Below are 15,375 nucleotides of genomic sequence, written 5' to 3'. Positions count from 1 at the left end.
CAGTCCTTTGCCCAAATACACTGCCGTAAACCGGATCAAATACACTGGATGTTACTCCTGAGGGGAAATGCACCCCAGTGCACACTTGTAAGGAGAAAATCCCATTAAATTCAATGGGGCTTCTGAAGAGACACACCTAGGATTTCTACCCTTTGCTCAATTACATGGGCATAAACCCCATTTAATTCAAAGGATCTTGAGTATAGGATTGTGCTGCACAGTGGCAATGCTGTGCCTATTTACAGTACATGGCAATATGCCCCACTGAACTCAATGGGACTTACTAATGACCCATACAGGCTTCAAATACACAGTTTCCTGGGTTGGCTGTTCCCTGCACATATTGAGACTAGCCATGCCTATTTAGACCTCGATTTATTTAACTGAATCTACTCTTGGCCCCCTGAGTTATCTCTGCAATATTCTGTTATTTTTAACCCTGAGCTTTTTGGGTTGCCTGAAATTCCTCTGCAATCGGATCCAAATGATGTGATGCATTTGAGAATGCGTACAGGATTCTGAGGATGGGGTATTAATAATATCTTAGAGGACTGGATCCCCTCCCAGGGTAATCTTATTTGACTTCTTATTGGCTTCTTTCTGGAAAAGAAGATCCCTGCTGCTAGATTAATCAGCCATCTAGTTTCCTGTCTCCAATAGGAGTCAGTCAAACTGATGACTCTGGAAGGGATTGAGTGGTAGACTGCCCCTGAACCTGAATGCTTCCTTTAGCTATCCTAAATAACTATTGGAAGACGTCATTTCACCTGTCTACTTCCTAAAATTTAATCCAAAGCACCGAAATAGGTGCAAAAATTGAGACCTGGGCCTCTAGCTGCACACACGGTGGGCATTTTTTAATTGTAACCCAATAGAATGCATAAATATTACACACAGACACAGATGGAATAATATAATGCACACTGAATTTAATGATTATACAAAGTGAAATTACTTCCAGCATTTACTGTAACTTAGTTAAGGTACATAAATATCACACCCATCTGCACGGTTCATGAATATTGCACACCACAGCTGTGCAATCTTATATTCCAACCCACTCAGGGTGCATAAATATTAACCACTCACACAGTGCATGAATACCACCCCCTTCGCGCAGTCATGCAATCTTTATTATAAACCAGTCAGGGTGCATAAATGTTACAGGGTGATGAATGTTGCACACAGGAATGCAATGTAGCATAAGTAGAACGCATAAATCTTACAACTCCTGCAGTCTTTACTTGTAAACCACTTGAGTGCATGCAATCTTGCGCACAAAACGATGCATGAATATTATAACACAGCCATGCAATCTTTGCTGTAACCCAATTTGGATGTATGAGTGTGTGTGTGTCTCACACACACAACTCCAGCAATCTCTCATTTTGCAGCCCAGTTTAAGGTGCACAAATCTCTCTCACGCGCATTTTCGTGCAACCTTCATTGCTAGTTCTGGGTGCATAAACATTTCTGAGCGCCCTCGCGCAGGCGGGCGCATGCACGTTGGATCCCACGAAAGGAACGCGCTCCCCAGAGCCGCTAACGGATGAAGACCTCGACGGTTGGCAAAAGGGGTGGGCAGGTGGGTTTCACGGTCTGGGACCCGGAAAGGAGACCTGTTCAGGGGCGGGAAAGGATAATTTAGGAGGGGGAGGCAGGTGTCGTTATAGCAAGAGAGGAGTTGCGGGGGGGGGGGGCAGCAGTAGCTTGGATCTTGTCGGAAGAGATATTAGGAGTGAGGCCCGAGTGAGAGACGCAGACAAAATGAGGAAAAGGGAAAACGTGGCGGGACTTTGGATCATTTGCGGGGCATGCTTGCATCCACATCCCAAAGTGCGGAAATAGCAGCCCTTTCTGCAATCCTAAAAGCATTTGCTTTGTTCCACGGAAATCAGTGGTATGTCATGCTTTATTTAAAAAGCATACTTGAGAGTGGCTGTGTGCGTGAAGGTGATTTGGAAGAGTGGATTGTGCCCCCGCACCAAATAAAAAAAAATTCCCCTATTAAATGCGGGGAAAACACCCCTTTACCCTGGCCATTGACACCTTAGGTATGCGTTTTCAGGGCCCACGCTATTCCTGGCGGCTGTGTTCTGTTTTTTAACTCTTGTTAATTCTGAATTTTAAATTCTGGCAACCTGACCTAGGACGGGTAATGAATGTGATACGTAAAATGGAGGCAATCCGAATTTACTCTTTAGCAAGGAGCGTAGATGTAACGCGGGATTCGAAGCTAGTCTGGGAGTGGGGCGCACACGTGCGAGTTCGCGCCCGGTTGAGGTCGCTGAGCCTTTACTCCGAGCAGGACAGTAGATTTGCAGGCTTAAAAAGAACGTGTGTATGCGTTTGGATGGGATAATGTTAGTGGAGGACTCCCCCCCCCAATAAAACCTCTCCTGAACTATCTTTCTTTTTTGTGGGGACCAAGGACAATGGCCCATTTACTCCCTATCCCCTGTCCAGTGAAACTGGGGACGTTGAAGAGCGAATCTCTTGAAGCTCGTTTGCACGAATATGTGAAGCAAGGCAATCACGTGAAAGTGAAGAAACTTCTGAAAAAAGGTAAGGGCTGGTGTTGGAGGTGGGGGCAGAGGTATCCTTCGGAGTAGGACTTTGCAGGCAGAACTTCACACACACCCCAACTCTGGAGAGTGAACAGAAGCAGCCCCCCCCCCCGTTTCAGCAGAATGAGGGGGGAGCCCCTGCTACCCCGCAAAAATACCAGCCCGGCTTTACCACATGTTAAGCATGAGGTTTTTGATCTCATGGTAGTGGGTTCGGGCCCCATGTTGGGCAAAAGATTCCTTCATTGCAGGAGGTTGGACTAGATGACCCTCGTGGACCCTTTCAACTCGACAATTCTATGATTCTAAGTGTCGTAGTAGGGACGTGGGTGGTGCTGTGGGTTAAACCACAGAGCCTAGGACTTGCCGATCAGAAGGTTGGCGGTTCGAATCCCCGCGACGGGGTGAGCTCCCGTTGCTCGGTCCCTGCTCCTGCCCACCTAGCAGTTTGAAAGCACACCAGTGCAAGTAGATAAATAGGTACCGCTCTGGTGGGAAGGTAAACGGTGTTTCCGTGCGCTGCTCTGGTTCGCCAGAAGCGGCTTAGTCATGCTGACCACATGACCCGGAAGCTGTACGCCGGCTCCCTCAGCCAATAAAGCGAGATGAGCGTCGCAACCCCAGAGTCAGTCACGACTGGACCTAATGGTCAGGGGTCCCTTTACCTTTAAGTGTCGTAGTACACTATTATAGTTATTTTTATATTTATTTATTCACTGCATTTCCCCCTGACAGTGTCTCAAGGTGGCTTCAAGTAGGTAGCCGTGTTGGTCTGCCATAGTCAAAATAAATTAAAACAGTTCTTTAAAAAGATGGTTAAAAAGACTCTTCTTAATAACCCCCTTAAAAGAATCAAGTTTTCCAAAAAAGTTATATGATCTAAGAAAGTCTTTAAAAGAATCCTTCCAAAAGAATTTAAAAATTAAAAATTGAGGGACAGTGGACTGGCCCCCTGCTGAAAAAGTTTGCTGACCCCTGGTTTAGAGGCTAAATTAAATGTCCCAGTTGCACCACTGATGAGACAGCTTCTATCCCTTTACATTTTTAGTTGTGAGGACTGCATGGATCTGGTTTCCAGCTTTTAAATAATGGGAATCCCCCCCAGGGGTAGGAAAATACTATTTATTATGTATGAAAATAAACAACATAGTACCTCCCTCTGTGCTCCTTCAGCCTGATTAGGGTGAGGTGTGAAAAAGACACCGATTGTGCTGCCTCTCACTTTGCATTGATCTATAACAGCACCACTTCTTTTAAATCTTACTGCATTTTCCTTTTCTCTATGGTGCTTTGTAATGAAATTAAGGTTTGTCCTAGGTGGATTGTTTACGGGAATGCCTAGATAATGGGTTATAGGAATACACAGAGAATCATTAGCTGTAATTGCAAAAGGGAGTCTTCCTTTGGAGGGGCAGTCTGCCTCAAAAAATGTAGGTAGTGTACTGAGGATATTGCAAAGTGGAATAACCTTTACGCCAAGGGTTGAAGAACTGCAAGCATGGTTGGGCGTCACAGGGGGCGGCAGATATGCAAAATAGGAGGCGTGGCCCCGCGTCCTGCTTCCAAGGGGTTTTGCTGGGAATATAATTGAAACTCGGTAATTTCGCTCGGAATGGAGCCACAGCGGCGGACATGGGCGGGAATAGCAGCCTGGCCGCCTCCGGGTGCAACATTTGGGCGAGAGGGTCGGGGACGCGGGCGGGGAGGGGGAAGGAACCGAGCGGAGGCTGTTGAGCTACCGTGACTTGAGAAGCGGAGAGCCGCCGCCTGGCCTTTGAAGCGCGGAGTGCCGAGTTAAGACTATACTTTCAGGGATCATTTCTATAGTTTGTAACTAGAGAAGTGTACTCGAAAGTGATTGGCCGCGGAAACCACGAGGAGGAGTCAAAGTGTTCTCTTCTGAGCGCGAAGCGAGCAGGCAGTGTTGCATTTTGCAGCTGCTGCCTGCTATTGATGACCGTTCCGCCTCCTTTTTATTAGGGAGGTTGGAGGGAGAGAACACAGACTGAGTGGTTCGTGCCATTTTTTTAAAATGTTAAAAAGTAGACTTAGTGTTTTTTTTAACCTAGTATTTTATAGTACTGGAGGATTTCTTTTTTTCATGTTTATAGGTTATATTTATTGGCTTTATCTTATTTTCACATTCTGCCAGTGTTGGTCCAGCAAATATAAATCTACTGCAATACAGATTTCTGGGGGTATAGGAGCTTAGTGGCAGAGCAAGCATTCTGTTTGCTTGCAAAAGGACCCAGGTTAATTCCTCCATCATTTGCTGAATGGGTATTTGTATTTTGTCCTTTCTGAGTGAAGACTACTGGGATAGCACACAAAGTACCGTATTTTTCGCTCTATAACACGCACCTGACCATAACACGCACGTAGTTTTTAGAGGAGGAAAATCCGTAGGCATGCCACCCGTAGGCATTTCCTCCATAACACGCACAGACATTTCCCCTTACTTTCTAGGAGGAAAAAAGTGAGTGTTATCTCTTTAAAATTCTAATTATATTCACAAATAGCAATACTGTACTGATACAACAATCTCAATTTGCATATCCTTAGAAAAGGTTCTGCACATAATTTTATCCCAATTTCTCATCAGCTTTCAGCCTAGGTTACAAATACAGAGGGCTTTGTTTAGGGGAGAGATCTCCTCTAGAGCACACATCCATAAATCCTGGATCCTTTGATGATGATGACTCTCTTTTGCATTCATCTACCCAGGAAGTTTAAAATATTTTCATACATTACATTTATATCCAACCTTTGTTTATCCCTTTCCCCTATTTTATCTTTACATTCAACCCTGTAAGGTAGGTTTGGCTGGGAAATAAGTGACTGTCTTCATAGCTGAGTGGGGATATGAGGCTTTGTCTTCCTGGTTGTTGTTGTTATACCCCACCCCCGACAGGAACTCAATGAAGCTTACAGATAACATCCAATTCAATACATAACCACAAACAGAGATAAAACTCTGTTCTGTTCCCCCACTTTCTGGTTCAAATATCAAAGTCAAGGAACATTATACAAATGCACAGGATGACAGTATATCTGTTAGCAACTAACAGAATGTAAGAGGAGCCTGCTGGATCAGGCCAATGGCCCATCTAATCCAGCATCCTAGTTTTACAGCAGGACTTGAGCACAAGCACACTCCCTCTTGTAGTTTCGAGCAACTGGAGGCAAAGCGGAGTCGTCATGGCTAGTAGCCATTGATAGCCTTAGTCCTCCCACCCCATGAATTGGTCCAATTTTACCTTCAAGCCAATCCAAGCTGGTGGCAGTCACCACCTCCTGTGGAAATAAGTTTCACAGGTTATATTTAGCTGTGAGTGCATTAGGACGTGGGTGGCGTTGTGGGTAAAACCTCAGTGCCTAGGACTTGCCGATCGCATGGTCGGCGGTTCGAATCCCCGCGCCGGGGTGCGCTCCCGTCATTCGGTCCCAGCGCCTGCCAACCTAGCAGTTCGAAAGCACCCCTAAGTGCAAGTAGATAAATAGGGACCGCTTACCAGCGGGAAGGTAAACGGCGTTCCGTGTGCTGCGCTGGCTTGCCAGATGCAGCTTGTCATGCTGGCCATGTGACCCGGAAGTGTCTGTGGACAGCGCTGGCTCCCGGCCTATAGAGTGAGATGAGCGCACAACCCTAGAGTCTGGCAAGACTGGCCCGAACAGGCAGGGGTACCTTTACCTTTACCTTTACATTAGCTATGGGGACGCAGGTGGCGCTGTGGTCTAAACCTCAAAGCCTCTTGGGCTGCCAATCAGAAGGTCGGCGGTTCAAATCCGTCAAAGTACAAGTACAGTGGTACTCGGGTTAAGTACCTAATTCGTTCTGGAGGTCCGTACTTAACCTGAAACTGTTCTTAACCTGAAGCACCACTTTAGCTAATGGGGCCTCCCGCTGCCGACGTGCCACTAGGGCACGATTTTTGTTCTCATCCTGAAGCAAAGTTCTTAACCTGAAGCACTATTTCTGGGTTAGCGGAGTCTGTAACCTGAAGTGTATGTAACTTGAAGCGTATGTAACCTGAGGTACCATTGTAGATAAATAGGTACCGCTCCGCCGGGAAGGTAAACAGCATAAACGATATTTCCGTGCACTCCTCTGGTTTTGCCAGAAGCAGCTTAGTCATGCCGGCCACATGACCCGGAAAAGCTCTGCGGACAAACATCGGCTCCCTCGACCAGTAAAGCAAGATGAGTGCCGCAACCCCAGAGTCGTTCGCGACTGGACTGAACTGTCAGGGGTCCTTTACCTTTTTTTTTCATTAGCTATGGTAGCAAAATGCACCCTTCATGTGTAGGGGATACCTATTTCTAAATGCACTGTGGTAAAATAAGTGTGGGGGATCAATCCCTTCCATGCTTGCTGAGTTTGTGGATGCGACAGGTTTTGAAACAGGATAACTGATTAAGGCTGGGATCCTGTGCAGGGGAAGAAAATCCTCTTAAACACAGTTGGACTTAATTCTGAGGAAAACATGCATAGGTTTGTTTGCACTCTAGATGTACCTTTTAGAAGGAAATCTTGTTACAGTATTTACTACTTGTTGTGAGTGACACAAAGCATTCTTACTAGGTGGTAAGCTCACAGGTGTAGCTGGGGGGCAGCTGCTCCCCCTAAATCAGTACAGATCTGAGGTTCTGCCCTGCCCTGACAAAAGCCTTTCCACAACCCCAACAAAAATCCTGGTGACAATAGGAACACCTCCCGTTTGCTAAGCGTGTGAGAAGCCCTTGCATGCTGCAATACTGTAATATGCATACAGTACTGAGGAGGATGCCTCTGTAATGATACTTACTCCCTGGCAGGTGTGTATAGGATAGAGTGCAGCTGTAGATAAATATCTCTGTAAAAACAAAGAGTGTAATTTATTCCTGATGCTATTTCCCCCTTGAGCTTCTAGGAGTCAGGGAAAGATGTGGACTTGCTTTCTCTTCCTCTATGGCATCCCTACATTACTGTATATAAAAGCAACAATAGTAAATAACGTAAATTAAGAAGTAGAATAATAAATCTTCCTTGGATCGAGGCTTAAGGAGAGACGAAAACACGTGGCCTATTCTGAGGGGCGGGGACTATGCAAGATAGGAGGCGTGGCCCCGCGTCCTGCTTCCAAGGGGTTTTGCTGGGAATATAATTGAAACTCGGTAATTTCGCCCGGAATGGAGCCACAGCGGCGGACGTGGGCGGGAATAGCAGCCTTGCCGCCTCCGGGTGCAACATTTGGGCGAGAGGGTCGGGGACGCGGGCGGGGAGGGGGAAGGAACCGAGCGGAGGCTGTTGAGCTACCGTGACTTGAGAAACGGAGAGCCGCCGCCTGGCCTTTGAAGCGCGGAGTGCCGAGTCAAGACTATACTTTCAGGGATCATTTCTATAGTTTGTAACTAGAGAAGTGTACTCGAAAGTGATTGGCCGCGGAAACCACGAGGAAGAGTCAAAGTGTTCTCTTCTGAGCGCGAAGCGAGCAGGCAGTGTTGCATTTTGCAGCTGCTGCTTGCTATTGATGACCGTTCCGCCTCCTTTTTGTTAAGGAGGTTGGAGGGAGAGAACACAGACTGAGTGGTTCGTGCCCTTTTTAAAAAATGGTTGAAAAATAGGCTGATTTTTCCCCACATCCTTATTTTTTAATTTGGGTTTATACAGTCTAATACAAATCATTTTCTGCCTTCAAGATTTTAATTTGTGCTATTTTCATTTTTTCACATATTGGATGCTTTATCTGCCCTGCATTCTACCCGTCTTTAGTCTTATGAATATAAAAATGAAATATACATTCTGCATTTATTAGCTGGCTCAAGAGGGAGTGATTAGCAACTTAGCGTATTTTCGAATCCAAAATGTTAACAGAAAACTGGCGTGGTAGCTCTGAATGTATAGTGTAGGTTGTGTGGTTTTGAAATAATTTAGCATGATATTTTTTTGTCACTGCAAATAGTGTTTTGAAGCTCGGGGTTTGAGGTCAGTTCAGAGTGTGGCCTGGAGCTCATGGGAGTTGTGGTCTAAACAGTGGTTTTCAACTAGTGTGCCGTGGCACTCTGGGGTACATTGAATGATGGTCGGGGGTGCTGCAGGCAACACTGGCCTCTGTCCCTTTTTCTCCTCCCTCCTCCAATGTCCTTTGGCATCTCTGCCTCCTAAAGGCTTGCACAGCTGCTTATTGCAGCAGCCCTGACTATAAGCTCCACAGGCAAAGTGTGCCCCTGGGATTCACCTGTTTTTGGAGTGATGGCGGGGGGGGGGGCAGCTCAGAGATCAGGGGCGGTGGCAGCAGCAGCTGCCCGGAGGACTCCCAAGGAGAGGGGAGAGGACAGGAGGCTGAGGGAGCACTCCACAAAATGGGGGTGTTCAAAAAAGGATGAGAGGCTGCCAGCTCTTCAAGCAAGGGGTAACATAACTGGGCTCCTGAGCTCCGCAGGGTTGCCACAGAAAGAAGGTAGTTGGTCCAGGGAGCTGGGGACTCAAAAAGGTTGAACACCTCTGGTCTAAAGTATCCAGAACCCATCAATTCAGCTATGGCAGTCCCGAGTCTTCTAAGTACCCAGGAATACCCTTAATTTGAGGCCTTCCAATACAGTTTGTTGAAGAAAGATCTGTTTAGTGAAACTGCCACTCTATATTACAAAATCAATGTGCCCCAGCTGGGCTGGGTGTGTGGGAAGCAGTGTTCTCCCCCACTCCCATGCTATTCTTGCAGATAACTGTGTTCACATGTAGGAACCGTAATCAAATGTAGCCGGGTCTTGTTAAGCACAAGGAATCAAACTGTTCCTTTCTGAGTGTGAAGCAAGTGGGTGGTGTTGTGTTTATACAGCTGCTGTTCCCTGCTTTCAATGACCCATTCTCTTTACTTGTTCAGAGGCTAAAAGGGCAAAGCAGAGACTGCTTATTTGCTTCAAAAATGTTTTAAAAATAGATTTTAAAGGTAAAGGTAAAAGTACCCCTGCCAGTACAGGCCAGTTGTGTCCGACTCTAGGGTTGTGTGCCCATCTCACTTAAGAGGCCGGGGGCCAGCGCTGTCCGGAGAAACTTCTGGGTCACGTGGCCAGCGTGACGAAGCTGCTCTGGCGAGCCAGCACCAGCACAGCACACGGAAACGCCGTTTACCTTCCCGCTATAAAGCGGTACCTATTTATCTACTTGCACTTTTGAGGTGCTTTCGAACTGCTAGATGGGCAGGAGCTGGGACCGAACGACGGGAGCTCACCCTGCCACGGGGATTCTAACTGCCGACCATGCAATCGGCAAGCCCTAGGCGCTGAGGTTTTACCCACAGCGCCACCCGCGTCCCAAAAATAGATTTTACATACGTACAAATATACATAATTTGTATGCTGCCTTTCCACGCTTCAATCATACTCAAGGTGTCTTACATGAAAAAGGAACATAACTGCAACATAACAAAAGTAGTTATAAATGATAAAAAAATTTTTTTAAAATACACATCCAAGCTGAACAATTTTCACATATATCACAAAAAACCTTACACAAAAATACATAAAAAACCAACAGCACCAGATCTCCTTCCAACAACAAAACACCCCAGCCCAAGAGTCTGTTCAGCAACCTCAGCTTTCGTAGCTGCAGTCAGGGTCTCGCCTTCCCAGGCAAGGTGGAAAAGGCTTTCAAGACAGGGAACAGGTGTTCCTACTTAAATAGGTGGTTTTGTAGGTGACACAACCTGCATTTCTTTTTTTCTTTTTTAAGAAATAAGTACAGTAATGTAGAATTACTTCCTTTTTGAAGTCACATTAAAAGTCAGTGGATGTTAGTAACAGGTCAAGCATACAGCTGGATAGTAGCAGTGCAATGAGATCATGTGTGCTTAGGCTATTTCATTTGACGCGGTGATAATTTAGAAATAAATCCCCTTTGGTTTACTTGAATTTATTCCCAGATTAAATGTGCATAGTACCTCAGTCCTAGTTTTGATAGTGCACTTAAAAAAAAATGTACTCCAGAGCAGTGAACTCCATACAACAGCCCTGTAAGGTGGTCCAGAAGACATTTTATTTCTGTATTGAATCTGGTTGGCTTCTGGTGGAAAACTGCTGGACTACATAGGCCTTTGATTTGACCCAGCAGGGCTAGTCTAAGAGTCTTGGGGGCAGGAAAATGTCAGACATTGCCCTGAACATAGGCACTTTGATTTAGAGGTGATTTCCACGGAACTGTGGCTGCGCTCAGCCGCTCCAGTTGGGCAGAGTGGAGGGGATAAAATTGCTGTCCTACCTGTAGGGGCTGTTGTAACGATTTACACCATTGTGAACTTATTTGAAGACTAGAATGCTGTATGTACCCTGACAAGGACTGCAGGTCTTTTTTCAAAAGTAAGTTTGTAGTATATAGGATCGCTCCATTTAGTGGCTGACAAGAAAGTTGAGTCAGGGACCAGTTGCTTCCCTGCGGAGTCTCTTTGCAACACGATCATTTGCGTGTTTTACTCAAGAGCAGGGCTTGCCTGGGGCGGCGAAGACTAGGACTCCTTCCACCCTCGCGGACTGTCCGGCGGTGACACAGTTAAGCTGCCTGAGCCAGGGAGAGTGACGTCATGAGGGCCCGCCTCCTCTATGTAGCCGCCTGGGTTTGAAGAGCCAGTAAGCGAACTGCAGGCTGCCATGTTTAGTGGAGACTCAAGCCCGACTGTGATTGGCCGCTTGGGTCCCGTATGCAGATAGAAAACGAGAGGGATTCTGGTCCACCGCCGATACCTGGCCAAATACCAATTTATAAAAGCATTTCTTTTAAATTATCCCGAGGGGGCTTGAATTGCTAGTTTTCTGTCGTAAGAATCAAAAGTCGCGCATGTTTTCGATGGGTTATAAATCGGTCGCCGTGTCTTGAAGAGTGGATCGTGGCAACCAGGCTCGGGAGTCGAGAAGCGTTTAGTTAAGACTATACTTTCAGGGATCATTTCTATAGTTTGTAACTAGAGAAGTGTACTCGAAAGTGATTGGCCGCGGAAACCACGAGGAGGAGTTAAAGTGTTCTCTTCTGAGCGCGAAGCGAGCAGGCAGTGTTGCATTTTGCAGCCGTTGCCTGTTATTGATGACCGTTCCGCCTCTTTTTTGTTAAAGAGGTTGGAGGGAGAGAACACAGACTGAGTGGTTTACCGTTTTTTTTAAATGGTTAAATATTAGCTCTTAAATATTTGGTCCTTTTTAAAGAGGTTTCATATTTTAAAGTTTTTTATATGCTTAATAGAGTGTTGTTTCCTTTTGCTTTATATGTTTATTTGGCATTATTTTGTATCAAGGATACATTCTTCTACTATTGGTTAACTTTGCAATTTCTCCATTGTTGGTTAAATGCCTATTTTGCTCTTTCTGAAGAAGTTGAGGTTAGTGAATGTGGCAATCTGGTTAAAATTCTAATAAAACCATTCATATTAGTTTTTCTGCATAATCTATTGCATAATTTGATTTTAAAACAGCAACCTCAAATCTGTTTACAAAAAGGAATAAATGAATGAAATTAGTGGTTAAAACAGTTTCAAAATGGTCGTGGGCATGCATATATATACCCAGCAGATTATTGTAACTGGGTATGAAATGAAAATGTCCTGATTCTGTGCATAGAAATAAGCTCATGGAATTTCGTGGAGCGAAGGATGGCTGCTCTGAACAAATATTAATCTTTGCAGACATGAGCCTGTTAGACTTAGCATTAGAATTATTATTTATTAATTTTCTATATTGTTCTTCATCTGAAGATCACAGGGAGGTTTATGATGTAAAAATACAAACAACTTTAACAAACAAACATACTAACATAGTAGATCAACAAAGAAAACAATACTGCCCCCACAGTTTAAAAGACCATAACTTCTTTAATTACCCAAAGGCCTCGGAGAAGAGGAATATTATTGTCTGGTGTCTAAAGATATGTAAGAAAGGTGCCCGGTGTTAAATAAATCATGACAAGGTGTAATATGTCATGTGTTGTTCATCTGAGGTTGTATTTACCTAATTTTAATACCTGCCAAGGAACATATGATTGTTATTATGTCTTCATATGTAAAATCAGAGAAATTAAGTAGGGTGCTTTTTGTTTTTCCCATGACTGTAGCTTAATTTGTGATCTGCCCTTAATGGTGTGCCTCTGGCTGATTCATTGCAGAGGGTTGGAGATGGAGAAGGGCAGCTTTTGTGGGACCTCACACACTTAGGGAAAATTTGCACCGGGGAAGTGGAACGAGCATGGCAGTAATTCTCTCTTCCCGCCCCCCCCATTCTTATTTTTGTAGGAATCAGTGCTGACTCGATTAACTCATTGGGGCAGACTCCCCTATTCACTGCTGCCTTGCTTGGTATTGGGAAAGTTGTCAGCGTTCTTTTGGATTATGGTTCGGATCCCAATCAGTAAGTACAAAAGCTACATTTTTGTTGTTACAGGAAGACAATTTTCTGGGTTTAAAAAAAATCCAGAGGTGTGTGAGTTCTCCTCTACATGTAGATCTGCAGAAATGGAGAAAAAGCAAAAAAGCGTGTTTTCTGATAATGATAGGTCTCCCCCCTCATTCCCTTTTAAAAACAGGCATTGAGACCCCAGGGCTGCAAAACTAAGCTGGAAAGTGTGTGGGAAATGCCTTACAATGAATGGCCTTCCCCAGCCAGGCACCCTTCCGGAAGTTTTGGACTACAACTCGCGTCAGCCCCTGCCAGCATGACCCGTGGTCAGAGTTGATGGGAGTTGTGGTCAAAACTATCTGGAGAATGCCAGCTCATTGACAGTAGCTGTGAGGTCCCGGAAAACCTGCAATACTATTTTACTTCGTTTGCGTAACTCACTCAGCTTGCAGAATCCTATTTTTATTTGCGCAGAATTTGGAGTATCCTTGGCACAAGTGTTGCTATTATTTATTAAATTTGTATACCACCCTTCATCCGAAGATCACAAGGCAGTTCACAGCATAAAAATGCGAGATAAAAACAGGAACAAAAATGAAGCGAAACAATACCCCTACCCCGAAACACATTTAAAAGGACATAAGATGTTAATCAGCCTTGATGTAAGCATTTCTGCATTTTGTTTTTAAGCCCAGAGTCCACCTAGTCCAAGGAATTGCTTATTAAGGTCTTTGGTCCGATCAGGACTTCTAAGTGCTTTTGTGTTCCTTGTTTTCTCAGCCGCTGTCACGATGGGAGCACTCCGGTCCATGCGGCAGCTTTCTCAGGCAACCAGTCAATTCTCAGCAAACTGCTGGATGCGGGTGGAGACCTGCGAGTCCATGACAGGAACGGGAGGAACCCGCAGAGCTGGGCTGTGACAGCTGGGAAGGAGAGCAGCGCTCAGGTGTGTGGGCGGCTAGGGCCTTTCGCCTCTTACTTACCCCAGAAGCTTGCACCTGTGTGCACAAAGCTCCACAAATGCCTCTTCCATGCAGAGTCAGCCTTCCATTTCCTGCAGGCAGCAGGCAGTGTTGCTTTTTTTGCTCATGTATGGGGGTGCCTGTGGGGCCCCCCATCAGTTATTGCTGGGCTCCAGTTCTCAGCATCCCCAACTGCTGGCCCTGTAGGTTTCAGGGGATGGTAGGAATTGGGAGTCCCAGCAATGTTTACATGGCTACAGGCGCCCCATCCCTGACCTTGCAACACCCCCAGCCCTAATGCTTTCATCCAGAACTGTTTATTTGTTTCTATGACAAGGGTCGTGGCTCAGTGGAATAAAGCACCTGCTTATCAGTCAGAAGGTCTCATGTTTAATCCTTGGCATCTCCAGGTAGGACTGAGAGAGATTACGTCTAAAATCATGGAGAGCCACTGCAAGGCTGCCCAGACTGATGCTTGGCACCACTGGATAGCTCATTTCCTTAGATCAAGTGCTGATAACGCCAAGGTTGCAGGTTCAGTCACCATAATGGACATCTGCATTGCAGGGGCTTGGACTAGATCAGCCTTACTCAACCTGTGGGTCCCCAGATGTTGTTGAACTACAACTCCCATCACCCCAGCTAGCAAGGCCAAAGCTCAGGGATGATGGGAATTGTAGTCCAACAACATCTAGGGACCCACAGGTTGAGAACCGCTGGACTAGATGATCCTCAGGGTCCCTTCCAGCTCTTCAGTTCTATAAGGCACTTTCTCCCTTCCATCCCTAGTTGCTTTCAAGGTTTGCGCTCAAACTCAGGAGTCTTTGCCGCCACCAACCATCCCCGGCGGCTTCTCCTCCTCTTCTGTTTTGCAGATGCTCGAGTTCATCCAGCGATGTACATCCCACATGCAGGCGATTGTGCAGAACTACTCCATAGACTTGCTGCGGAAGGTGGACTCTCCCAGAGCTTTGGTCTCTAGCCCCTCCAAGTTTGTGGGCATCAAGCAAGGGTGAGTGCCTCCAGCTGTGACAGTGATGGTGGGGAGAGAAATCGTTTCTCCCTCTTCTCTTCCTTTCCCCGCACACCAAACGTTTATTTTTAAGAGAGGCTTGTAAACACTTGGGAAGTGCCCTTGGTTCCTCCGCAGAGAATGGCTGCGACATCATTCTTTCTCCCTCATGTGGTGAAAAAGCAGAACTGCACACATAAAAGCAAAAAGGAAGCCCAGATCAGAAGCAAATAAAATCCAAAATCTGTCATTGGGTATTAGCAACAAATCTCCATTTGTATCAGTGCTGGCTTTGAAATTGTGCCCAGTACATGCAGTCTTTTTATTGTGTTGTGAAATTCCTTTCAGATGCTTTGTAGGAAGTGTCTAGAGACTCTAAATCTCAGGGTTATGGGTTTGATCCCCTCATTGGGCAAAAGATTTCTGCATTGCAGGGGGTTGGACTGGATGACCCTTTTGGTCCCTTCCAACTGTACAATTC

At 45.7% G+C, this 15,375-nt stretch overlaps 1 protein-coding gene and 3 non-coding genes across 11 annotated transcripts in view; all 4 read left to right on the top strand.

Annotated features, from left to right (window-relative positions):
• Window positions 1-678: 678 nt before the first annotated feature.
• The window catches only part of TEX14 (testis expressed 14, intercellular bridge forming factor), a 59,074-nt gene continuing 44,377 nt past the window's right edge, over window positions 679-15,375 (top strand). For 3 of the 8 annotated variants that reach the window (XM_053367955.1, XM_053367954.1, XM_053367956.1), the window contains exons 1-5: window positions 1,637-1,900; window positions 2,432-2,565; window positions 12,818-12,932; window positions 13,701-13,866; window positions 14,758-14,894. In XM_053367955.1, the coding sequence (XP_053223930.1) occupies window positions 1,815-1,900; window positions 2,432-2,565; window positions 12,818-12,932; window positions 13,701-13,866; window positions 14,758-14,894 (638 nt within the window). In that variant the 5' untranslated portion in view covers window positions 1,637-1,814. Of the gene's footprint in view, window positions 1,586-1,635; window positions 1,901-2,431; window positions 2,566-12,817; window positions 12,933-13,700; window positions 13,867-14,757; window positions 14,895-15,375 lie in introns of those variants that run through there. The other 5 variants (XM_053367952.1, XM_053367958.1, XM_053367957.1 and 2 more) reach the window with 5 other exon arrangements.
• Window positions 4,364-4,581, top strand: LOC128403254 (small nucleolar RNA U3). The gene has a single exon (XR_008327904.1). It is a non-coding gene; the product is annotated as a small nucleolar RNA U3 (small nucleolar RNA).
• Window positions 7,921-8,138, top strand: LOC128403253 (small nucleolar RNA U3). Its single transcript, XR_008327903.1, has one exon. It is a non-coding gene; the product is annotated as a small nucleolar RNA U3 (small nucleolar RNA).
• Window positions 11,463-11,680, top strand: LOC128403256 (small nucleolar RNA U3). The gene has a single exon (XR_008327905.1). It is a non-coding gene; the product is annotated as a small nucleolar RNA U3 (small nucleolar RNA).

Source organism: Podarcis raffonei, chromosome 15 (genome assembly GCF_027172205.1).
Source record: "Podarcis raffonei isolate rPodRaf1 chromosome 15, rPodRaf1.pri, whole genome shotgun sequence".
Taxonomy (NCBI): domain Eukaryota; kingdom Metazoa; phylum Chordata; class Lepidosauria; order Squamata; family Lacertidae; genus Podarcis; species Podarcis raffonei.
The sequence above is the reverse complement of the archived record's forward strand: the minus strand, read 5'-3'. Positions and strand labels throughout refer to the sequence as shown.